The 27,050-nt window shown below is 39.1% G+C and overlaps 1 protein-coding gene across 1 annotated transcript in view; it reads left to right on the top strand.

Moving 5' to 3' along the window:
* The first annotated feature begins 257 nt into the window (after positions 1-257).
* The window catches only part of LOC105463607 (transmembrane serine protease 11A), a 68,830-nt gene continuing 42,037 nt past the window's right edge, over positions 258-27,050 (top strand). The window contains exon 1 of the mRNA XM_071092665.1: positions 258-330. Coding sequence (XP_070948766.1) covers positions 320-330 — 11 coding nt within the window. The 5' untranslated portion in view covers positions 258-319. The remainder of the gene's footprint in view (positions 331-27,050) is intronic.

Raw genomic sequence — 27,050 nt, 5'->3', positions numbered from 1 at the left:
AATTCTAGTACATTCCTAAGATATTTCTCATTCTAATCTTTGTAACCAGTTTCTCCTCCTTTAACAAAATTAGTCCATACCAAAAAAAATATTGCTTTCTTGTTGGGACTATGCTGTCTGTGGCTTTCTTCAAGGTATTCCATGGGTTGAAACTTCTCTGTTCAGACTTGTCTAACTAGTTTCATTTCAACTACTTGTAATTTGTTTCCTTATTTCTTTGAGCCGTAGACCTCTAATACATTTAGAGATGTCATATAGTTGATTAGAAAGTTGAGTTCAGTGGGTGCAGACCTGCAAGATCATATTCTTCCTCCTGTACATGATGTATCGGTAAGTTCAGTTCTGTTTTATAGATGGCTTGTTTGCTGTACTATCAGTGGCCACATTCCTGATGTGTAGAGGACTGCTAGTGAGGTGTCTTTAGTGGATTCAATCTGCATTGGATTTTTTAAAATTTCTGGAATTATTATAGCATCCTGGATTAATTAATTTCTGTCTGTGAAATCAACATTTTTGCATAAAAATTGTTGGCATTATTTCATGTGGCCAAGTTCAATAGTTAAGATTTTAGAAAAGGCTAATGAAAAACTATATTACATTGTGTCTTAATTGGTTTTGATTTTTTGTGTCTGTGGAAGGAGGGTGTTTATGTGTTTTAAAACAAGCCTCCTTTCAGCAATATTGATAAAATTTAGCTTCTATAATGTTTTCTCTTTCGCTGTGTTTACTTGTACTTTTGGTGGGTCCTTGTGGGACTAATGCAGATTGAGAGGTAAAAAGCTGCAGAGACACCTGCCTCCATTGTAGAAGACCCAGGGCTTCCATGTGGGAAAATGAGAAAACGAGCTCAATATTGAGAAAATATGCCTATTTGCTACAATTCTTCCTATTACATTTTGAAGAAAAATACATAAATTATTTGGATATTGTTTTTCAAAATGGGGTATGCCATGTGCAAAGAATATGAAAAAATAAGATTCCTTGGCATAACTTTATATACAGTTAAAATAGTGATTTTAAATAGCCATGATGATAATAATATTTCACCATTGTTTAGATTTAAACTATTTTCAAAACATCTTTCTGTATGTTATTTCCTTTAATAGCTAAGACAGCCTTGTGGCTAAGTAGAACAAGTATCGCAAGTATCATTAACTCCCATTTTAAAGCAAGGAATTTGAGGAAAACAGAAGTTAAGGGACATCTCCAGGTCTAGAGGGCTGTCGGAAGCCAGAATCATGGCTATAATTCCTTGGAGTCTTCAACTCCTTAGAATCCAGGCTTCCTTATCAGCTACTGCAGCCTGTCTGGGTGGCAAGGATTCCACTCAGTCAATTTCAGAGATGGTAATTTGATATGAGATTGATCACTAAGTTAGTGAACTTCACTAGGCTTCCTTCCCCATTTATAAAATGCATGTTTGTATCAGTCCCTCAGTAACCACATAGTAATTGACAAAAAGTCTCTTGAGACCCTCAGCAAGGGTCTTCAATGCTTCAAACATAACCAGCACTCCATAAATATTTGTTGAACAAATGAATGGGTAAGCAGATGTAAAATATATAGCATTAATGTTATACTGTTTAAAAAATATTTTTAAAATTAATATTTTACTATTAAATTATTGAAGTATATTGAATGTGAAAATGCATATCCATGTTTATAGAATCATGATATTGTAAAACAGGATTTTCAGTTTTTCATATTTCATATTCTCCAAATCATTCTTTTAAAATATCAAACTCATGGGCACCAAAAGTGTCCTTTTCTATGAACATTAATATATTTATAGGAGTGTTTGGAGCTTAAGGAAGTAAGTTACAAGGGTAGAATCAGTGGTCAATGCCATTGTTCCAGACATCAGTGAGACCTGCTGATAAAGAAAGGAAACAGGCTGGGTGTGGTGGCTCATGCCTGTAATGCCAGCACTTTGGGAGGCCGAAGCAGGCAAATCACTTAAGGCTAGGACTTAGAGACCAGCCTGGCCAACATAGTGAAACCCCATCTCACTAAAAATACAATTAGCTTGGCATGGTGGCGCATGCACTTGTAGGCCCAGCTACTTGGGAAGATGAGGCAAGAAAATCATTTGAACCCGGGAGTCGGAGGTTGCAGTGAGCCAAGATCATGCCACTACATTCTAGCCTGGGCAACAGAACAAGACTCTGTCTCAAGGAAAAAAAGAAAAAGAAAAAAAGAAAAAAAAGAAAAGAAAGAAAAGAAAAAGAAAGGAAATGGTGGGAAACATTGAATAGTTATGGTTTCTTTAAGCCAAATTCATGCAATATTAATTTAGGATTTGGAAGATTTGCAAGAGATATCACATCACACCAACAGGTAGGCTTAAGGATTGAGGCAAAGCAGATGGTTAATAATTACTACAATACCCTATGTCTCACCTACAGTCATTCTACAATATGTTCTACAGTCATGCTTGCCATTCTTACTTCCCTATTAACAAGGAACACAATGTGGAAGCCTTGTCAAATATATTCGATTCATATGTTTGCTCTTTCTGCTTATGAAAGATCTAAGCTCTTTCATATGCTTAGATCTCTTCTCTATGGGTTCTGTTACTCTCTTCTCTATATTGCAGGGATTCTTTCTGTTTTGGTGTAAATCTCTGTTTGAATTTTCCTTTAGGAATAGCCATACACCTACTTTTTCCTACACTTTTGTTAATTGAATGATTCACTCACTTAAGTACCTCAATTATCTTTCTTACAAAAGATAAAATACCAAATGACTTCTTCAGGTGAGATTCTTATCCTGTTCCCAGAAGTCTGGCATCTCTCTTTTCCCATAGCTCTTTATTTTCAGTATTGTTTAATAAATGCAAAAAATCAGAATTCTCCTCTTCCTCTTCACATTTGGAGAAAAAGATAGTCCCGGGCAAGTCCTTTGTAAGCTTTCATGTTTTATATTTTAATTTCACTTCAGATGATTGCTTTAATCAGCTTTTAATTTGCCATGAGCATTTCCTAATATATTCTAAATTTATACCTTCAGAATTAAAACTAGCAAACTCTCCATGTTAGTTACTAATTACTAAACTTGTTATAAATTACCAATTAAATATTACTTTTTGGGCTAGTTTTCAGCAAACTCATAGTGCTTACTATAAATAAGCATTCAAACTATAATATACATATTACATTACGTTGGTGCATTTAATTCTCTCAGCAATCCTATGATTTAGGTAATATTATCTCCATTTTATAGGTGAAGAAAGTAGCCCAATATCACAAGCTAATAAGTGGAGGAGCTGGAATTTCAACCTGAACAATAGAGCCAGAGCCTGAGTTTAACTAATAGGGTAACTTAACTGTCTTTGTTTCTTTTTAGTCATTTCTAAGAGAAGAATAACTGTTTTTAAATTTAATTTAATTTTAATATCAACTTTTACTTTAGCTATAGTGGATACATCTGCAGGTTTGTTACACAGATATATTGCAAGTGAGCATAGCACCCAACAGGTAGATTTTCCACCTATGCCCTCCTCCCAACCTTCTCTCTCTAGTAGTCTGCAGTGTCTATTATTCTCATGTTTATGTCTGTGTGTACTCAATGTTTATGTCCCACTTATAAGTGAGAACATGTCGTATTTGGTTTTCAGTTCCTGCATTAGTTTGCTTAGGATTATGGCCTCCAGCTTCGTCTATGTTGCTGCAAAGGACATGACTTCATTTTTTTACAGCTGCATAGTATTCCATGGTTTATATGTATGACATTAAAAAAAATTTTTTTTTTATTATTATACATTAAGTTCTAGGGCACATGTGCATAACATGCAGGTTTCTTACATGTGTATACTTGTGCCATGTTGGTGTGCTGCACCCATCAACTAGTCAGCACCCATCAACTCGTCATTTACATCAGGTATAACTCCCAATGCAATCGCTCCCCACTACCCCCTCCCCATAATAGGACCCGGTGTGTGATGTTCCCCTTCCCGAGTCCAAATGATCTCATTGTTCAGTTCCCACCTATGAGTAAGAATATGTGGTGTTTGGTTTTCTGTTCTTGTGATAGTTTGCTGAGAATGATGGTTTCCAGCTGCATCCATGTCCCTACAAAGGACACAAACTCATCCTTTTTGATGGCTGCAGAGTATTCCATGGTGTATATGTGCCACATTTTCTTAATCCAGTCTGTCATTGATGGACATTTGGGTTGATTCCAAGTCTTTGCTACTGTGAATAGTGCCGCAATGAACATATGTGTTCATGTGTCCTTATAGCAGCATGATTTATAATCATTTGGGTATATACCCAGTAATGGGATGGCTGGGTCATATGGTATTTCTAGTTCTAGATCCTTGAGGAATCGCCATACTGTTTTCCATAATGGTTGAACTAGTTTACAATCCCACCAAAGTGTAAAAGTGTTCCTATTTCTTCACATCCTCTCCAGCACCTGTTGTTTCCTGACTTTTTAGAGATTCCCATTCTAACTGGTGTGAGATGGTATCTCATTGTGGTTTTGATTTGCATTTCTCTGATGGCCAGTGATGATGAGCATTTTTTCATGTGTCTGTTGGCTCTATGCATGTCCTCTTTTGAGGAATGTCTGTTCATATCCCTTGCCTATATTTCGATGCGGTTGTTTGTTTTTTTCTTGTAAATTTGTTTGAGTTCTTTGTAGGTTCTGGATATTAGCCCTTTGTCTGATGAGTAGATTGCAAAAATTTTCTCCCATTCTGTAGGTTGCCTGTTCACTCTGATGGTAGTTTCTTTTCCTGTGCAGAAGCTCTTCAGTTTAATTAGATCCCATTTGTCAATTTTGGCTTTTGTTGCCATTACTTTTGGTGTTTTAGACATGAAGTCCTTACCCATGCCTATGTCCTGAATGGTATTACCTAGGTTTTCTTCTAGGGTTTTTATGGTATTAGATCTAACATTTAAGTCTCTAATCCATCTTGAATTAATTTTCACATAAGGAGTAAGGAAAGGATCCAGTTTCAACTTTCTACTTATGGCTAGCCAATTTTCTCAGCACCATTTATTAAATAGGGAATCTTTTCCCCATTTCTTGTTTTTGTCAGGTTTGTCAAAGATCAGATGGCTGTAGATGTGTGATATTATTTCTGAGGACTCTGTTCTGTTCCATTGGTCTATATCTCTGTTTTGGTACCAGTACCATGCTGTTTTGGTTACTGTAACCTTGTAGTATAGTTTGAAGCCAGGTAGCGTGATGCCTCCAGCTTTGTTCTTTTGACTTAGGATTGTTTTGGCAATGCGGCGTCTTTTTTGGTTCCATATGAACTTTAAATTAGTGTTTTTCCAATTCTGTGAAGAAACTCATTGGTAGCTTGATGGGGATGGCATTGAATCTATAAATTACCTTGGGCAGTATGGCCATTTTCACGATATTGATTCTTCCTATCCATGAGCATGGTATGTTCTTCCATTTGTTTGTGTCCTCTTTTATTTCACTGAACAGTGGTTTGTAGCTCTCCTTGAAGCGGTCCTTCACATCCCTTGTAAGTTGGATTCCTAGGTATTTTATTCTCTTTGAAGCAATTGTGAATGGAAGTTCATTCATGACTTGGCTCTCTGTTTGTCTGTTACTGGTGTATAAGAATGCTTGTGATTTTTGCACATTAATTTTGTATCCTGAGACTTTGCTGAATTTGCTTAGCAGCTTAAGGAGATTTTGGGCTGAGACAGTGGGGTTTTCTAAATATACAATCATGTCATCTGCAAAGAGGGACAATTTGACTTCTTCTTTTCCTAACTGAATACCCTTGATTTCTTTCTCTTGCCTGATTGCCCTAGCCAGAACTTCCAACACTATGTTGAATAGGAGTGGTGAGGGAAGGCATCCTTGTCTTGTGCCAGTTTTCAAAGGGAATTTTTCCAGTTTTTGCCCATTCAAGATGATATTGGCTGTAGGTTTGTCATAAATAGCTCTTAATATTTTGAGATACGTTCCGTCAATACTGAATTTATTGAGCATTTTTAGCATGAAGGGCTGTTGAATTTTGTCAAAGGCCTTCTCTGCAACTATTGAGAAAATCATGTGGTTTTTGTCTTTGGTTCTGTTTATATGCTGGATTACATTTATTGATTTGTGTATGTTGAACAAGCGTTGCATCCCAGGGATGAAGCCCACTTGATCATGGTGGATAAGCTTTTTGATGTGCTGCTGGATTCAGTTTGCCAGTACCTTATTGAGAATTTTTGCATTAATGTTTATTAGGGATATTGGTCTACAATTCTCTTTCTTTGTTGTGTCTCTGCCAGGCTTTGGTATCAGGATGATGTTGGCCTCATAAAATGAGTTTGGAAGGATTCCCTCTTTTTCTATTGATTGGAATAGTTTCAAAAGGAATGGTACCAGCTCCTCCTTGTACCTCTGGTAGAATTCAGCTGTGAATCCATCTGGTTCTGGACTTTTTTTGGTTGGTAAGCTATTAATTATTGCCTCAATTTCAGAGCCTACTATTGGTCTATTCAGGGATTCAGCTTCTTCCTGGTTTAGTCTTGGGAGAGTGTGAGTGTCCAGGAAATTATCCATTTCTTCTAGATTTTCTAGTTTATTTGTGTAGAGGTGTTTACAGCATTCTCTGATGGTAGTTTGTATTTCTGTGGGGTTGGTGGTGATATCCCCTTTATCATTTTTTATTGCGTCTATTTGATTCTTCTCTCTTTTTTTCTTTATTAGTCTTGCTAGAGGTCTATCAATTTTGTTGATCTTTTCAAAAAACCAGCTCCTGGATTCATTGACTTTTTGGAGGGTTTTTTTGTGTCTCTATCTCCTTCAGTTCTGCTCTGATCTTAGTTATTTCTTGCCTTCTGCTAGCTTTCGAATGTGTTTGCTCTTGCTTCTCTAGTTATTTTAATTGTGATGTTAGAGTGACAATTTTAGATCTTTCCAGCTTTCTCTTGTGGGCATTTAGTGCTATAAATTTCCCTCTACACACTGCTTTGAATGTGTCCCAGAGATTCTGGTATGTTGTATCTTTGTTCTCATTGGTTTCAAAGAACATCTTTATTTCTGCCTTCATTTCGTTATGTACCCAGTAGTCATTCAGGAGCAGGTTGTTCAGTTTCCATGTAGTTGAGTGGTTTTGATTGAGTTTCTTAGCCCTGAGTTCTAGTTTGATTGCACTGTGGTCTGAGAGACAGTTTGTTATAATTCCTGTTCTTGTACATTTGCTGAGGAGTGCTTTACTTCCAACTATGTGGTCAATATTGGAATAAGTGCAATGTGGTGCTATGAAGAATGTATATTCTGTTGATTTGGGGTGGAGAGTTCTGTACATGTCTATTAGGTCCGCTTGCTGCAGAGATGAGTTCAATTCCTGGATATTCTTGTTAACTTTCTGTCTCGTTGATCTGTCTAATGTTGACAGTGGGGTGTTGAAGTCTCCCATTATTATTGTATGGGAGTCTAAGTCTCTTTTTAAGTCTCTAAGGACTTGCTTTATAAATCTGGGTGCTCCTGTATTGGGTGCATATATATTTAGGATAGTTAGCTCTTCCTGTTGAATTGATCCCTTTACCATTATGTAATGGCCTTCTTTGTCTCTTTTGATCTTTGATGGTTTAAAGTCTGTTTTATCAGAGACTAGGATTGCAACCCCTGCTTTTTTTTGTCCTCCATTTTCTTGGTAGATCTTCCTCCATCTCTTTATTTTGAGCGTATGTGTATCTCTGAATGTGGGATGGGTCTCCTGAATACAGCCAACTGATGGGTCTTGATTCTTTATCCAGTTTGCCAGTCTGTGTCTTTTAACTGGACCATTTAGTCCATTTACATTTAAGGTTAATATTGTTATGTGTGAACTTGATGCTGTCATTATGATATTAACTGGTTATTTTGCTCGTTAGTTGATGTAGTTTCTTCCTAGCATCAATGGTCTTTACATTTTGGCATGTCTTTGCAATGGCTGGTACTGGTTGTTCCTTTCCGTGTTTAGTGCTTCCTTCAGGGTCTCTTGTAAGGCAGGCCTGGTGGTGACAAAATCTCTAAGCATTTGCTTATCTGTAAAGGATTTTATTTCTCCTTCACTTATGAAACTTAGTTTGGCTGGATATGAAATTCTGGGTTGAAAATTCTTTTCTTTAAGAATATTGAATATTGGCCCCCACTCTCTTCTGGCTTGTAGAGTTTCTGCCAAGAGATCTGCTGTTAGTCTGATGGGCTTCCCTTTGTGGGTAACCCGACCTTTCTCTCTGGCTGCCCTTAAGATTTTTTCCTTCATTTCAACTCGGTGAATCCGGCAATTATGTGTCTTGGAGTTGCTCTTCTCGAGGAGTATCTCTATGACATTTTAAAAAACCAAAATCCACTATTGATGGGCACCTAGGTTGATTACATGTCTTGCTATTGTGAATAGCGCAGCAATAAACATATAAATGCACATGTCTTTTTGGCATAATGATATGTTTTTCTTTGGGTATATACCTAGTAATGGGATTGCTGTGTTAAATACCTCTGTCCTAAGTTCTTTGAGAAATCTCCAAACTGCTTTCCATTGTGGCTGAACTAGTTTACATTCCCACCAACAGTGTATAAAAATTCCCTTTTCTCTGCAGCCCTACCAGCAACTGCTGTTTTTTGTCTCTGTAATAGTAGCCATTCTAACAGGTGTGAGATAGTATTTCTCTGATGATTAGTAAGGTTGAGCATTTTTTCATGTTTTTGGCCACTTGCATGTCTTCTTTTAAGAAGTGTCTGTTCATATCTTTTGCCCATTTTTAATGGGGTTATTTTTTTTTTGCTTGTTGATTTAAGTTGTTCATAGATTCTAGGTATTAGACCTTTGTCAGATGCATGGTTTGTGAATATTTTCTCTGATTCTGTAGATTGTCTGTTTACTCTGTTGATGGTTTCTTTTGCTGTGCAGATACTCTTTAGTTTAATTAGGTCTCACTTATCAATTTTTGTTTTGTTGCAATTGCTTTTGAAGACTTCACCAAAAATTCTTCACCAGGGTTGATGTTAAGAAGGTTATTTCCTAGGTTTTCTAGAATTTGAGTAAAATATTCACAATACTAGTCAATCCATAAGGTTCTGTCTATAGTCAATGAATTGAAATAATGTGCTTATCATTCAAATGTAAAAGCTGATTTGTAGCAACCTCTTCTTGATTTGTTTAGCTTCTTTTCCAAATGTCTACCTGTATTAGTCCATTTTCATGCTGCTGATAAAGATATACCTGAGACTGGGCAATTTACAAAAGAGAGAGACTTAATGGACTCACAGTTCCATGTGACTGGGGAGGCCTCGCAATCATGGCAGAAGGTGAAAGGCATGATTGTCTTTCTTACACAGTGGCAGACAAGAGAAGAGAGCTTTTGCAGGCAAACTCCTCCTTATAAAACCATCAGATTTTGTGAGACTTATTCATTATCACAAGAATAGCATGGGAAAGAACCGCCCTCATGATTCAATTACCTCCCATCAGGTCCCTCCCATGATACATGGGAATTATGAGAGCTACAATTCAAGAAGAGATTTGGATGGGGACACAGCCAAACCATATCATTTTGCCCCTGGCCCCACCCAAATCTCATGCCCTCACATTTTAAAACCAATCATGCCTTTCATCAGTCCTCCAAAGTCTTAACTGATTTCAGCATTAACTCAAAAGTCCACAGTCTCATCTGGAACAAGGCAAGTCCCTTCCATCTGTGAGCCTGTAAAATCAAAAGCAAGTTAGTAACTTCCTAGACACAACAGAGGGACAGGCAGTGGATAAATAGAACCATTCCAAATCAGAGAAATTGGCCAAAATAAAGGGGCTAAATGCCCCATACAAGTCTGAAATCCAGCAGAGCAGTCAAATCTTAAAGCTCCAACATGATCTCCTTTGGTTCCATGTCTCACATGCAGGTCACACTGATGCAAAAGGTGGGTTCCCATGGTCTTGGGCAGCTCCAACCATGTGGCTTTGCAGGGTACAGTCTCCCTCCTGGCTGCTTTCATGGGCTGGCATTGAGTGTCTGTGGCTTTTCCCAGTACATGGTGAAAGCTGTTGGTGAATCTACCATTCTGGGGTCTGGAGGACAGTGGTCCTCTTCTTACAGCTCCATTAGGCAGCACTCCAGTAGGGACTCTGTGAAGAGGCTTTGACTCAATAGTTCCCTTCTGCACTTCCCTAGCAGAGGTTCTCCATGAGTGCCCCACTCCTGCACCAAACTTCTTCCTGGACTTCCAGGCATTTTCATACATCCTCTGAAATCTAGGTGGAGGTTGCCAAACCTCAATTCTTGACTTCTGTGTACCTGCAGGCTCAACCCCACATGGAAGCTGCCAAGGCTTGGGCCTTGCACCTTCTGAAGCCATGACCCAAGCTGTAGCATGGCCTCTCTTAGTCACATCTAGAGCAACTGGGACACAGAGCAACAAGTCCCTAGACTGCACACAGCAAAGTGACCCTGGACCTGGTCCACGAAGCTATTTTTTCCTCCTAGGTCTCCAGGCCTGTGATGGGAGGGGCTGTCTTGAAGACCTCTGACATACCCTGGAGACATTTTCCCCATGTCTCGGTGATTAACATTCATCTCCTCATTACTTATGCAAATGTCTGCAGCCAGCTTGAATTTCTCCTCAGAAAATGGGATTTTCTGTTTCATCACATTGTCAGGATGCAAATTTTCTGAACTTTTATGTTCTGTCTTCCTCATAAAACTGAATGCCTTAATAGCACCCAAGTCACCTTTTGAATGCTTTGCTGCTTAGAAATCTCTTTCTCCAGATACCCTAAATCATCTCTCTCAAGTTCAAAGTTCCACAAATCTCTAGGGTAGGGCAAAATGCCACCAGCCTCTTTGCTAAAACATAACAAGGGTCACCTTTGCTCTGGTTCCCAACAAGTTCCTTATCTCCATCTGAGACCATCTCAGCCTGGATTTCATTGTCTAGATCACTATCAGGTTTTTGTTCAAAGCCATTTAACAACTCTCTAGGGAGTTCCAAACTTTCCCAAATTGTCCTGTCTTCTTCTGAGCCCTCTAAACTGTTCCAACCTCTGCCTGTTACCCAGTTCCAAAGTTGCTTCCACATGTCCAGGTATCTTTTCAGTGGCACCCCATTCTATTGGTACAAATTTACTGTATTAGTCCATTTTCACAGTGCTGATAAAGACATACCCAAGACTGGGCAATTTACAAAAGAAAGAGGTCTAATGGACTCATAGTTCCTTGTGGCTGGGGAGGCCTCAAATCATGGCAGAAGATGAAAGGCATGTCTTACATAGTGGCAGACAAGAGAAGAGAGCTTGTGCAGGGAAATTCCCCCTTATAAAACCATCAGATCTCATGAGACTTATTCACTATCATGAGAATTACATGGGAAAGACCCACGCCCGTGATTCAGTTAACTCCCATTGGGTCTCTCCCAAGACACAGCAGGTGGGAATTGTGGGAGGTACAATTCAAGATAAGATATGGGTAAGGACACAGCCAAACTGTATCACTGCCATATAAGGAATAATATTTGATAGATAAAGAGAGAGGATGACAGAAATGTGTATAAAGTACTTGGAAGCCTAGTTTGTAAGAATTTATGATCAGATAAATATATGATTCCACAGTGGGTGATGATTCATTTGTAACACATCGACAGTTACCATTTATTATACACTTACTAAATTTGAATCACTTTGTGCACATTATCTCATTTATTCCTTACAATCTTCGTGTGAGTTAGTCCCTATGCCTGCCCTATTTTATAGGGGGAAAAAGTTGCCTCAGATCACAGAGTTACTGGACATTAAACTGAAGCTATCCATATCTTCTTATTCCCAACAGATTCATAGATATGTTTCTGAAATATCTCTGGCAATCACAAGAAATTTACCCGCTGGAGATATGAAAGTAATATAAGCAAGATCTGAATATACACTATTAAAGGCTTTTTTACAACATTATCAAGGTGATCTGGTTACAAACAGAACAGATAGCTTTTAAGTGAGACAAATAAGTCCTTCGCTTACCTTACCTCTGCCACTTGTGTTGTTTTTCCTCTCTGAACCCGTTTCCTCATTAGTAAAATGGCAATAATAAAGCCTACCACATCAAGCTGTAGCGACAATTACATGAGATCACCTATATGACAACTCCTGACCCAGAGTAGGACTTATGCTAGAGTCCTTCATTTACTCACTTCATGGCTTTACATCTCTAGGTAGTATTTATTATCATCAGTTTACAGGGGAGAAAACTGAAATTCAGAGAGGTTTTATAAACTCAAGATACATGTTAGAGTCATAAGCAAGGACTGACACCAAAGTCTACTGACCTTAAAAGGTAGTTCCATATCTGCAATACCAAGATGCCCATAGAAGGTCTCTTTTTTTTTTAAGTCTTAAACTCTCATTTTTTTGTTAACTTAATGGAAATTTGTTATTTGTGTTATTTTAAATATTTACAGAAAATAAGTTTACAATGCTTCATTATTTTCGATGTCATAGCACAGCTTGAGACTAAAGTAGTAAAGATTGTACTATGAATTGCATGAGGGTAGAGAAACCATGTCTTACTCATCCCTGCCTCCCTAAGCCAAACACGACATCTAAAATATAGTAGAGGCCCACTAAAACGTTGTGGGAAACAAAAACGGGTGGATGAGTGGATGGATGGATAGATAGATGGACAGCTGAATGGATCCTGAGACAGACAAAAGAAAGGACAAAGAAGAAATCATAAAGATTGTAACGGCTGGTAAATTCATAGAAGTAGTTTGTTAAGGCATATTTACATTGTACAGGACCCTGACACAGGCATTTGAATACAAACAATTCCTTTTGCACACAGGCATATCATTTCAACATGATCCTTAACCGTCAACCTGATATATACTTTACAAACTTTTGTAGGTGATACTGTACCTAGTGCCAAAACATGTTAAAGCTAAGTGTGCATACACACACTTGCATACATAAACACACATGCACACACACACACTGCATAATGTTAAGCATTACATACCTTTTCTAGAAAAGTAGAACATTCTGTAATAAGTTTTACTTTGTGGCTCAACCCTTTAATCAATTTTTAATAGTGTACTAATTAAATAGCATCTTCCTTTTATTATGTCATTCTAGGCCACACTGAGTACACTTTTTGTTGGTTAATGTTGCATTAAAAATATTCTGGCACTTCCTGATACCTTACCTAACTAAACTCCCTCATAAGGGACAACTCCAAGATGATCTTAAAATCCAAAATGCTACTGTCATCAAAATTACATACAAAATATATCCTCACATGAAAATGCTCATTTTCTCAGCATGGCTGATTTCTATCAAGTATGTAATAATAATAACAATAAAAAGAATGATAACATCTCACATTTATATATTATTTACTCTATGTAGGTTACATTTAATATGTATTCATGCATTTAATCTTCATACAAATCCTATGAGATAGGTATCAATTATTTTATTTGCATTTTACAAATGGAAGAACTAAGACACAAAAGGGTCAAATGCTTTGCCTCACATTGCAAAGCTAGCAAGTGGCCAACTGGGACTTGAACTCAAGCAGTCTGGCTCCAGATATTGGCTCTTATTGTTAATGCTATACCACTCCCAATTAGAAGTCAGTTCATTCACATCACATTAATTTAAACTAATATGTGACTGTGCTCTATCATTAATTCAAAGTCTGAGTTCAATGCTATTGAAGAAAGCCTCTACAGCTATAAGCTAGGATGATAAAACTCTATATTTTGCTAATATCTCAAGGTGAGAGGGAGTTAAATGCCAGTCATAGTTCAGGATACAACTAGAGAGAGACCATTAACTGAATGAGGGCAGGGAGATCTAGAAGGGATAAGAAACTGAAATTAATTTCACTGATTAGGGTTGGATGGATGCTAGAGGAAAGGCAGGGCAACAGGAACGTGTAGGAACTCTGGCCTGACAGGCCAGATGTGATCAACAGTGAGTATCTGTGTGCTTGTCCTGAAGTGGCAGGCGATTGAAGTATCTCTCCAAGGGGATGAAGTATACATCCATGGGGAACCCAGGAAAGGTGCTCTCAATCGCCTTCAGCCTCGATCTCCTCAGTTATGCTTTAATTTTTCCCTTTTTCTGTTTTGTTTTGGTTAGTTTGCTTAATTTCTGTCCCTGGGACCAGGATGAAGGCATTTTTCTAGGCAGGTGAGGAAATGACATATTTTCTTTTCTTGGCTCCTAACTTTCCTTCCCTGAGTTCCCCAAACTCAGCTCAGCCTGAATCTCTTCATCATTTTCTGCAGAGAATTACATTTGGTCTGGATTCACGGTGGTATTTTATTCAATGTTGCAATTCCCTCTTTGCTGCACCTCACCCCTACTCATATCTGGGAGTTAGAGACAGAAGGAATAGAAAATGTTTTCTTTGATTCTTCCTCTTCTGTTGACCTACCTGACCATGAGATATCCCATGAGAATATATCTAGAACCACCTTTTCAAAACTGTTCTGTGGAGCAGAAGGATCCCAAGAAATACTTTTTTTTTTTTTTTTTTTTTTGAGACAGAGTTTCGCTCTTGTTGCCCAGGCTGGAGTGCAATGGTGCGATCTCGGCTCACCACAACCTCTGCCTCCTGGGTCCAAGCAATTCTCCTGCCTCAGCCTCCCCAGTAGCTGGGATTACAGGCATGCGCCACGACACCTGGCTAATTTTGTATTTTTAGTAGAGAAAAGGTTTCTCCATGTTGGTCAGGCTGGTTTCGAACTCCCGACTTCACGTGATCCGCCCACCTTGGCCTCTCAAGGTGCTGGGATTACAGGCATGAGCCACCACGCCTGGCCCCAAGAAATACTTTTTTACCACCATCCCAGTAGAGATGGGAGTAAAAAGTATATTTGGAAAACTATTATTTCAATCTAATTCAACCAGTAGTTTTCAAGTCTGTAAGAGCTAGGTGGTGTATTAGGCCCTGGGGTTATATTAGTTCTCAGATATATTAAAAAAAAACACTAAGAAAAGCTGCTCATCTTTAATCTCATTTGAAACCATTAAAGGCGCTAAGATTTGCATAAGTGAGGATTCTATTTAACTTTATTTAAACCGGGGCTCCCCAAGTCCTGGGCTGCAGATCTGCAGATCTGTACCAGTCCATGGCCTGTTAAGAACTAGGCAGCACAGCAGTAAGCAGGAGGTAAGCAGTAGGCAAGTGAGCATTACCACCCAAGCTCTGCCTCCTGTTAGATCAGCAGAGGCATTAGCTTCTCACAGAAGCATGAACACTATTGTAAACTGCGTATGCAAGGGACCCAGGTTACACGCTTCTTATGAGAATCTAATGTCTGATAATCTGAGGTGGAACAGTTTCATTCCCAAACCATCCCCCCTACCCCCATCCATGGAAACCTTGTCTTCCACAAAACCAGTCCCTGGTGCCAAAAAGGCTGGGGCTGCTGATTTAAACTATTTTTTCCAAATCTATTTGAATACGTGAAATCTCTCTTCCCCCCACTGCTTGGAAACACCATTTAAGAAATGCCCCAATGCTGTGTATGATTTATTCACCATCTTCAAGATCTTGCACACTTAGGAGGAAGAAGATATGTGTACACATAACATATCAAGAATTAAAACATATAGAGAATATTTAGAAGAATAGAAAAAAGTGTCAAATTAAGTAAAAGACTTTGAAGTTTACAAACAACTCCAAATATGGTCACTAATTTTTCCATACACATTTATCTCACATGCCTCTTTTCCATGACATTACTTTGGCCACCATTATGGGAACCTCTGTGGGGATGGGGAGCAAAGGAATTCTAACTTTTTGAAAGTATGTGAGAATTTAAAGCCAGTGGAAAGGCAAGAGATATGAAAGCAAAGTCAAATTTGAAACATAATCACAATGAAGATTGGTGGAGCTTCTTATCAGTAAAACCACCTCTACACTCACTTTATAAAACCTTTCACTTACCTTTTATGCTACTTAAAGTTCCACAAATTATCCATTTGGGTAAAAAGGAAGCCTATTCTGAGGAAGGAAAAAAAGTCTTTCCCAAGGGCAATTTGACATCACAGAGAAAATAGGATTCTAAGTCATAACAGCCACAGTAGGTTTTAACTCTGCATACTGGCTGCATGAATTGAGCAAGTTATTCACCTACAAAATGACTACAAATTATTCTACTGACAATAGTGTTTGTAGAATAAAATATATCAACAATCCCTACAAAGTCAGCACTTCCTAAATAGCAGTTCTATATTCTATCATTTTGGGTATTAAATGGTCATTCTACAACAGTCATAGAATACCCAGACAGATATCCACTTATCAGAGTATATTAAGTCACCACAAAAGGTTGCTTTCCTTGTAGCAAATGACTAAGTTCAGTCTCTCAAAAAGAATCAGAATTTCCTTTAGTAAAAGTAGAGTTATCACTTTGCTTCTATAAGAACTTTCTTTCCGAAATAGGTCCTAGGCTAGAAAAATGGAAGCAAAGCTTTCTGGGCGAAATGGCTCCACAGAATTTAGTACCTTAGAACCTTTGTTCTGTTACATTAGGAGTTAAGTAGACTTGTAGTTTGGCCTGAAAATCTGACCAATAATCCCTTTTAAAATCAGATAGTGTATTTTGGACTTCTTTATGAAGACTTGTGGAAAAATATCCTGTCGTAAATTGGCATTTGTGTAATAGTCACATGCATCTACATTTATACACTGTTAATATATCTACAAGAAAGCAAAAAAAAAAAACAAAAAAAAAAAACAAAAAAAAATCTCCCCAAAAGAAGAGACTTGGAGCTTAGAGATAAAATGATAAAGGCATATGGTTGATCCTGGAGTTGCCTAAGTGGCTGCCTGCAGGGAAAGGCTTTTCTAGGAAAAGTAAGACCCTTGTGAAGTAAAGGGTTTACAATGTCTTTGTCTTGACTCAAGTTGTCTTTGAATTCACGTACACAGAAGTTGCCAGCTTAGAACTTTCTTACTGAGAAACTGCAATTCCCAGCTCTGATCATTAACAATCCATCCTGCTTTGTATATTCTTCAATGAATGTGTCTTTCAGTCTGCAAGATTGCAGAAAGAAAAGTCATGAAATTATTCAAATTATCACCATGTTTTTATTGACAGCATATTTAGAAAAAAACTGGCATGATTGCATCCTTCTAAATCCCAAATAATCAAACTGAACGAAGGTCTAATGGATTTGGTCTAATTGGATTTCATGGAAATTATAGGTTGTGCTACTCTGAGTAAGGATAATGTGTTACTGTGAATAAGGATCATCTGTACTCTGGGGACTCACATCCATTTGGGCTGTCTGTCCCACAAGGGTCTGCCCCATCTCTTGTTTGGCCAGGTGACCTCCAAAGGTGATGCCTACCTTTGCCTTGGCCCACCAAGGCTCTTCCACCTCACCACGGGTTCCTTCTTAGTCACCATAACATCCCCAAAGACTGCAGAGTGTCAAGTAGTCATAATCAGGGATTACTTTTAGCTTTCTTCCCATTTTAATTTTTAAGAGTTTACTTTGTATTTGCAAAATTACTACCTCAGTAAAATATCCCTTAGTTATTTTTAATTCTATGCTTACCATAAAATTCCCGTTTCATCAAATAGTTCTCCCTCACCACCCCTACAAAAATGAAAGAATATTTAAATCTCACATGCTTTCTTTGAAGGCTATAGGTTTCTGTTCATTTTCCTGAAAGTCATAGTATTTTCAGTTATGGCAGGCAGAATTCTAAGAGAGCCCCTAAGATTCCCACCCTCCGGTGTACATACACTTTCTCCCAATTATTCAGTCAAACACTAAATCTAGGTGCTGCTGTGAGGACATTTTGCAGATATAATAAAGGTCCCAATAAATCAATTGGCTTGAAGATAGGAGAGTATCCTTGATGGGCCTACCTTAATCATATGACATTTTTAAAGAGCCTGGACTTTCCCATAGGGAGATTCAAAGTGTGAGAGAGATTTGTTGTGAGGGAGATTCTCCACTGCTGGCTTTGAAGACGGAGATGGCCAAGTGACAAGTAATGGATGGCATCTGGGAGCTGAGAGAGGCCTCTGACTCGCAGCCAGCAAGAGAACAGAGACCTCAGTTCAGCTTCAAGGAACTGAGTTCTGCCTAATAACCTAAATCGGCTTGGAAGAGGATCACAAATTTCAGATGAGAAAGCCCCAATCAACACCTTGATTTCATCCATGTGAGATCCCGAGCAGAAAGCCCATCCATGCCACATACAGAGCTGTGAGCTAATAAATAGGTGTTGCTTTGATCTGCTAAATTTGTGGTAATTTGTTACAAAGCAATAGAAAATTAATACACCTGTGTTTGTTTTATCAACACAAGCAAAGCATAAAAAAATGCAGGAGCAAAATGGTGCATCTTTAATTTCAAAAAGGTTAGATTCCAAAAGCCTTTACCAAGTGTATTTCTTTTCAAATCTGAAGTAATCTTCGAAAAATGACTAATATGACCTCTCCAGAATGGGAAGGTGATGATATTTTCTTTTTGAGATGGAGTCTCTCTCTGTCACCCAGGCTGGAGTACAGTGGCACCATCTCGGCTCACTGCAACCTCCGCCTCCTGGGTTCAAGCAATTCTGGTGCCTCAGCCTCCCGAGTAGCTAGAATTACAGGTGTACACCACCACACCCAGCTAATTTTTGTATTTTTACTAGAGATGAAGTTTCACCATGTTGGTCAGGAGAGTCTTGAACTCCCGACCTTAGGTGATCTGCCCACCTCAGCCTCCCAAAGTGCTGGGATTACAAGCGTGAGCCACTGCGCCCAGTGGTGATACATTTTTGTTTTTATGTATTCCTTGTTTATATTGATAAAAGTGGGCAGTAAGTTGAAAATTTATGCATGTAGGATTTAGTAATTGCAGCTTTTTTTTTTTTTAATTTATTTATTATTATTATACTTTAAGTTGTAGGGTACATGTGCATAACGTGCAGGTTTGTTACATATGTATACTTGTGCCATGTTGGTGTGCTGCACCCATCAACTCGTCATTTACATCAGGTATAACTCCCAGTGCAATCCCTCCCCCCGCTCCCCTCCCCATGATAGGCCCCGGTGTGTGATGTTCCCCTTTCTGAGTCCAAGTGATCTCATTGTTCAGTTCCCACCTATGAGTGAGAACATGCGGTGTTTGGTTTTCTGTTCTTGTGATAGATTGCTAAGAATGATGGTTTCCAGCTGCATCCATGTCTCTACAAAGGACACAAACTCATCCTTTTTTATGGCTGTATAGTATTCCATGGTGTATATGTGCCACATTTTCTTAATTCAATCTGTCACTGATGGACATTTGGGTTGATTCCAAGTCTTTGCTATTGTGAATAGTGCCGCAATAAACATACGTGTGCATGTGTCTTTATAGCAGCATAATTTATAATCCTTTGGGTATACACCCAGTAATGGCATGGCTGGGTCATATGGTACATCTAGTTCTAGATCCTTGAGGAATCGCCATACTGTTTTCCATAATGGTTGAACTAGTTTACAATCCCACCAACAGTGTAAAAGTGTTCCTATTTCTCCACATCCTCTCCAGCACCTGTTGTTTCCTGACTTTTTAATGATCGCCATTCTAACTGGTGTGAGATGGTATCTCATTGTGGTTTTGATTTGCATTTCTCTGATGGCCAGTGATGATGAGCATTTTTTCATGTGTCTGTTGGCTGTATGAATGTCTTCTTTTGAGAAATGTCTGTTCATATCCTTTGCCCACTTTTTGATGGGGTGGTTTGTTTTTTTCTTGTAAATTTGTTTGAGTTCTTTGTAGGTTCTGGATATTAGCCCTTTGTCAGATGAGTAGATTGCAAAAATTTTCTCCCATTCTGTAGGTTGCATGTTCACCCTGATGGTAGTTTCTTTTGCTGTGCAGAAGCTCTTTAGTTTAATGAGATCCCATTTGTCAATTTTGGCTTTTGCTGCCGTTGCTTTTGGTGTTTTAGACATGAAGTCTTTGCCCATGCCTATGTCCTGAATGGTACTACCTAGGTTTTCCTCTAGGATTTTTATGGTATTAGGTCTAACATTTAAGTCTCTAATCCATCTTGAATTAATTTTCGTATAAGGAGTAAGGAAAGGATCCAGTTTCAGCTTTCTACTTATGGCTAGCCAATTTTCCCAGCACCATTTATTCAATAGGGAATCCTTTCCCCATTTCTTGTTTCTCTCAGGTTTGTCAAAGATCAGATGGCTGTAGATGTGTGGTATTATTTCTGAGGACTCTGTTCTGTTCCATTGGTCTATATCTCTGTTTTGGTACCAGTACCATGCTGTTTTGGTTACTGTAGCCTTGTAGTAGAGTTTGAAGTCAGGTAGAGTGATGCCTCCAGCTTTGTTCTTTTGACTTAGGATTGTCTTGGAGATGCGGGCTCTTTTTTGGTTCCATATGAACTTTAAAGCAGTTTTTTCCAATTCTATGAAGAAACTCATTGGTAGCTTGTTGGGGATGGCATTGAATCTATAAATTACCTTGGGCAGTATGGCCATTTTCACGATATTGATTCTTCCTATCCATGAGCATGGTATGTTCTTCCATTTGTTTGTGTCCTCTTTTATTTCACTGAGCAGTGGTTTGTAGTTCTCCTTGAAGAGGTCCTTTACATCCCTTGTAAGTTGGATTCCTAGGTATTTGATTCTCTTTGAAGCAATTGTGAATGGAAGTTCATTCCTGATTTGGCTCTCTGTTTGTCTGTTACTGGTGTATAAGAATGCTTGTGATTTTTGCACATTAATTTTGTATCCTGAGACTTTGCTGAAGTTGCTTATCAGCTTAAGGAGATTTTGGGCTGAGACAATGGGGTTTTCTAAATATACAATCATGTCATCTGCAAAGAGGGACAATTTGACTTCTTCTTTTCCTAACTGAATACCCTTGATTTCTTTCTCTTGCCTGATTGCCCTAGCCAGAACTTCCAACACTATGTTGAATAGGAGTGGTGAGAGAGGGCATCCCTGTCTGGTGCCAGTTTTCAAAGGGAATTTTTCCAGTTTTTGCCCATTCAGTATGATATTGGCTGTGGGTTTGTCATAAATAGCTCTTATGATTTTGAGGTACGTTCCATCAATACCGAATTTATTGAGCGTTTTTAGCATGAAGGGCTGTTGAATTTTGTCAAAAGCCTTTTCTGCATCTATTGAGATAATCATGTGGTTCTTGTCTTTGGTTCTGTTTATATGCTGGATTATGTTTATTGATTTGCGAATGTTGAACCAGCCTTGCATCCCAGGGATGAAGCCCACTTGATCATGGTGGATAAGCTTTTTGATGTGTTGCTGAATCCGGTTTGCCAGTATTTTATTGAGGATTTTTGCATCGATGTTCATCAGGGATATTGGTCTAAAATTCTTTTTTTGTTGTGTCTCTGCCAGGCTTTGGTATCAGGATGATGTTGGCCTCATAAAATGAGTTAGGGAGGATTCCCTCTTTTTCTATTGATTGGAATAGTTTCAGAAGGAATGGTACCAGCTCCTCCTTGTACCTCTGGTAGAATTCAGCTGTAAATCCATCTGGTCCTGGACTTTTTTTGGTTGGTAGGCTATTAATTATTACCTCAATTTCAGAGCCTGCTATTGGTCTATTCAGGGATTCAACTTCTTCCTGGTTTAGTCTTGGAAGAGTGTAAGTGTCCAGGAAATTATCCATTTCTTCTAGATTTTCCAGTTTATTTGCGTAGAGGTGTTTATAGTATTCTCTGATGGTAGTTTGTATTTCTGTGGGGTCGGTGGTGATATCCCCTTTATCATTTTTAATTGCGTCGATTTGATTCTTCTCTCTTTTCTTCTTTATTAGTCTTGCTAGTAGTCTGTCAATTTTGTTGATCTTTTCAAAAAACCAACTCCTGGATTCATTGATTTTTTGGAGAGTTTTTTGTGTCTCTATCTCCTTCAGTTCTGCTCTGATCTTAGTTATTTCTTGCCTTCTGCTAGCTTTCGAATGTGTTTGCTCTTGCTTCTCTAGTTCTTTTAATTGCGATGTTAGAGTGTCAATTTTAGATCTTTCCTGCTTTCTCTTGTGGGCATTTAGTGCTATAAATTTCCCTCTACACACTGCTTTAAATGTGTCCCAGAGATTCTGGTATGTTGTATCTTTGTTCTCATTGGTTTCAAAGAACATCTTTATTTCTGCCTTCATTTCGTGATGTACCCAGTAGTCATTCAGGAGCAGGTTGTTCAGTTTCCATGTAGTTGAGCGGTTTTGATTGAGTTTCTTAGTCCTGAGTTCTAGTTTGATTGCACTGTGGTCTGAGAGACAGTTTGTTATAATTTCTGTTCTTGTACATTTGCTGAGGAGTGCTTTACTTCCAATTACGTGGTCGATTTTGGAGTAAGTACGATGTGGTGCTGAGAAGAACGTATATTCTGTTGATTTGGGGTGGAGAGTTCTATAGATGTCTATTAGGTCTGCTTGCTGCAGAGATGAGTTCAATTCCTGGATATCCTTGTTAACTTTCTGTCTCGTTGATCTGTCTAATGTTGACAGTGGAGTGTTGAAGTCTCCCATTATTATTGTATGGGAGTCTAAGTCTCTTTGTAAGTCTCTAAGGACTTGCTTTATGAATCTGGGTGCTCCTGTATTGGGTGCATATATATTTAGGATAGTTAGCTCTTCCTGTTGAATTGATCCCTTTACCATTATGTAATGGCCTTCTTTGTCTCTTTTGATCTTTGATGGTTTAAAGTCTGTTTTATCAGAGACTAGTATTGCAACCCCCGCTTTTTTTTGTTCTCCATTTGCTTGGTAAATCTTCCTCCATCCCTTTATTTTGAGCCTATGTATGTCTCTGCGTGTGAGATGGGTCTCCTGAATACAGCAGACTGATGGGTCTTGACTCTTTATCCAGTTTGCCAGTCTGTGTCTTTTAATTGGAGCATTTAGTCCATTTACATTTAAGGTTAAGATTGTTATGTGTGAACTTGATCCTGCCATTATGATATTAACTGGTTATTTTGCTCATTAGTTGATGCAGTTTCTTCCTAGCCTCGATGGTCTTTACATTTTGGCATGTTTTTGCAATGGCTGGTACCGGTTGTTCCTTTCCATGTTTAGTGCTTCCTTCAGGGTCTCTTGTAAGGCAGGCCTAGTGGTGACAAAATCTCTAAACATTTGCTTATCTGTAAAGGATTTTATTTCTCCTTCACTTATGAAACTTAGTTTGGCTGGATATGAAATTCTGGGTTGAAAATTCTTTTCTTTAAGAATGTTGAATATTGGCCCCCACTCTCTTCTGGCTTGGAGAGTTTCTGCCGAGAGATCTGCTGTTAGTCTGATGGGCTTCCCTTTGTGGGTAACCCGACCTTTCTCTCTGGCTGCCCTTAAGATTTTTTCCTTCATTTCAACTTTGGTGAATCTGGCAATTATGTGTCTTGGAGTTGCTCTTCTCGAGGAGTATCTTTGTGGCGTTCTCTGTATTTCCTGGATTTGAATGTTGGCCTGCCCTACTAGGTTGGGGAAGTTCTCCTGGATGATATCCTGAAGAGTGTTTTCCAACTTGGTTCCGTTTTCCCCCTCACTTTCAGACACCCCAATCAGACGTAGATTTGGTCTTTTTACATAATCCCATACTTCTTGCAGGCTTTGTTCATTTCTTTTTCTTCTTTTTTCTTTTGGTATCTCTTCTCGCTTCATTTCATTCATTTGATCCTCAATCGCAGATACTCTTTCTTCCAGTTGATCGAGTCGGTTACTGAAGCTTGTGCATTTGTCATGTATTTCTCGTGTCATGGTTTTCATCTCTTTCATTTCGTTTATGACCTTCTCTGCATTAATTACTCTAGCCATCAATTCTTCCACTTTTTTTTCAAGATTTTTAGTTTCTTTGCGCTGGGTACGTAATTCCTCCTTTAGCTCTGAGAAGTTTGATGGACTGAAGCCTTCTTCTCTCATCTCGTCAAAGTCATTCTCCGTCCAGCTTTGATCCGTTGCTGGCGATGAGCTGCGCTCCTTTGCTGGGGGAGATGCGCTCTTATTTTTGGAATTTCCAGCTTTTCTGCCCTGCTTTTTCCCCATCTTTGTGTTTTTATCTGCCTCTGGTCTTTGATGATGGTGATGTACTGATGGGGTTTTGGTGTAGGTGTCCTTCCTGTTTGATAGTTTTCCTTCTAACAGTCAGGACCCTCAGCTGTAGGTCTGTTGGAGATTGCTTGAGGTCCACTCCAGACCCTGTTTGCCTGGGTATCCCACAGCAGAGGTTGCAGAAGATAGAATATTTCTGAACAGCGAGTGTACCTGTCTGATTCTTGCTTTGGAAGCTTCCTCTCAGGGGTGTACTCCACCCTGTGAGGTGTGGGGTGTCAGACTGCCCCTAGTGGGGAATGTCTCCCAGTTAGGCTACTCAGGGGTCAGGGACCCACTTGAGCGGGGAGTCTGTCCCTTCTCAGATCTGAACCTCCGTGTTGGGAGATCTACTGCTCTCTTCAAAGCTGTCAGACAGAGTCGTTTGCGTCTGCAGAGGTTTCGGCTGTGTTTGTTATTGCCCTGTCCCCAGAGGTGGAGTCTACAGAGACAGGCAGGTTTCCTTGAGCTGCTGTGAGCTCCACCTAGTTCGAGCTTCCCAGCAGCTTTGTTTACCTACTTAAGCCTCAGCAATGGTGGGCGCCCCTCCCCCAGCCTCGCTGCTGCCTTGCCGCGAGATCGCAGACTGCTGTGCTAGCAATGAGGAAGGCTCCGTGGGTGTGGGACCCTCCCGGCCAGGTGTGGGATATGATCTCCTGGTGTGCCTGTTTGCTTAAAGCGCAGTATTGGGGTGGGAGTTACCCAATTTTCCAGGTGTTGTGTGTCTCAGTTCCCCTGGCTAGGGAAAGGGATTCCCTTCCCCCTTGCACTTCCCAGGTGAGGCAATGCCTCGCCCTGCTTCAGCTCTTGCTGGTCAGGCTGCAGCAGCTGACCAGCACGGATCCTCTGGCACTCCCCAGTGAGATGAACCCAGTACCTCAGTTGAAAATGCAGAAATCACCGGTCTTCTGTGTCGCTCGCGCTGGGAGTTGGAGACTGGAGCTGTTCCTATTCGGCCATCTTCTCTCTCTTTCCTAGCTGCAGCTTTATCCTATGGCTTCTGCAGCTTTTGTAATCTGGCAGCGCACATCTGCTATACTATCTAAATGTTTCCTCAGAAGGAGAAACACTCTTTAACAACTTATCACTCTAGTCTCTTGGCCACCATTTTCCCTCAGATGCTCACAGCTCCTTCTGTGGGATTTGAAGATATGACTTCCATGACACTTGATCAGTATGTCAATGGGTATTGAACCACTCTTCAGCTCTGATCCCACGGTTCAGTTCCTATCAGTGTGACTTTATGTGTGTCTTGGTGGTGGGAAATGTGATTCTTTCATCTACTTTCTCCATTTATCTTACTCAGAGGAACCGTACTCTAATTGGAAAATGGATTGAAAGCTTATAAATTTCCTTGAGTTTTAACTTTTCTCCTTTGGTCTTTTTTTCTTTTGAAATGACTTGAAGGCATATTGATAAGCTTCTATGAGAAAATGAAGGGTTGAACAAATTGAACATGTATGACTGAATGAATAGATTAATACATAAATGATAAATTTATTCAATAATTTGAATGAAATCAATTGAGAGGCACTGAGAATAAATTTGTGTCCTAGAAGTTAGAAGACCTGAGTTTGAGATAACTAGTAGTTCTATTATACGGGAGAAATTACTTAATCATCACTGGACTTCATTTTCCTCATTTGGAAAGTAATTCAATTACACTAAACAGTCTTTAACTTCTCCTTCACTTATGAATATATGTTTTAAGCCATTTAAGATGTTAAATAATGTCACGTCCCATGGGACTTCTGTTTGTTGTTCTATTCAAGCATGTTAGCTCGTGTCTATCAGAGGACCTGCTGCCTTTCCACAGCCAGTTCTCTAGATTATTTTTAATCAGTCAGTGCGCACATGGTCAATATTTACTCAATAGAATTCAGTTCTCTCACATTCCACTAGGATTCTTGATTAATTTTATTACTTATGCCAAACTATTATCTTCTTAACTATTTTAGGTCCAAACAGTTTTACCTTTTATCCTGGCATTCATATATTAAAAAAAGTTTCATAAGGCTGGGCGCGGTGGCTCACGCTTGTAATCCCAGCACTTTGGGAGGTTGAGGTGGGCGGATCACGAGGTCAGGAGATGGAGACCATCCTGGCTAACACGGTGAAAACCCGTCTGTACTAAAAATACAAAAAATTAGCGGAGCGTGGTGGCGGGCACCTGTAGTTCCAGCTACTCGGGAGGCTGAGGCGGGAGAATGGCGTGAACCCGGGAGGCGGAGCTTGCAGTGAGCCGAGATCGCACCACTGCACTCCAGCCTGGGTGACAGAGCGAGACTCTGTCTCAAAAAAACAAACAAGCAAACAAAAAAAACCACATAAAAACAACCAAAAAAACCCCTGTTTTGTAGTCAAAAGAAAAACTTTTTATAAATCAACCGATCCTGTGAAGAAACTATGAAAAATATCCTCTCTTTCCAAAAAAATTTAGACTATCAATATATACACATAAAGAGATGAACTCCGATAAAATGGATAAGTAAAATTCACTATGCTAGCAAGTTTTAGAGAACAAGCACAGGAGTTAGTTGACCTGGGCCCTTAAACAGATATCCTCCCTCTCATCTTCTGTTATTTCCTGTGTAATGTTAGTATCATTCCTGCCTGACTCTCACAGATTTATATGATTCCTACTCTGTACCAGGTGCCTTATTGGGTCTTAGTGGTAAAAAGATGAACAAGATTAATGTAGCCCATTGAGAAGCTATCTGTAAGTGAACATACACGCAAACTAATATTTGATTCAATGTGATAAGTGCTGTTGCTGGTCATAGGTGCCAGAAGAACAGCAGAGTTATTTTTTCCTCCAAAATTGTGGAAAAATTTTTATTCCTGGTGTGATGTAATATAAAATACACAGCACCACCTTTGAAGTATTCTTGCCAAATGAATTTAACCAAAATCTAATCGAGACTTTAGATCTAAAGAAAATCTAAAGGTAATCCAATTTATAGGAAATGAGGGATATAGAAGAACAAGTTAAATAATACCACAGGAAAGCATTCAGACAAGCCCAGAAAGTAAGATGTTCTAAAGGACGATTAGCTTGATC

This window comes from Macaca nemestrina, chromosome 3 (genome assembly GCF_043159975.1).
Source record: "Macaca nemestrina isolate mMacNem1 chromosome 3, mMacNem.hap1, whole genome shotgun sequence".
NCBI classification, from domain to species: Eukaryota; Metazoa; Chordata; class Mammalia; order Primates; family Cercopithecidae; genus Macaca; species Macaca nemestrina.
This window is presented reverse-complemented; position numbering and strand designations above follow the sequence as displayed.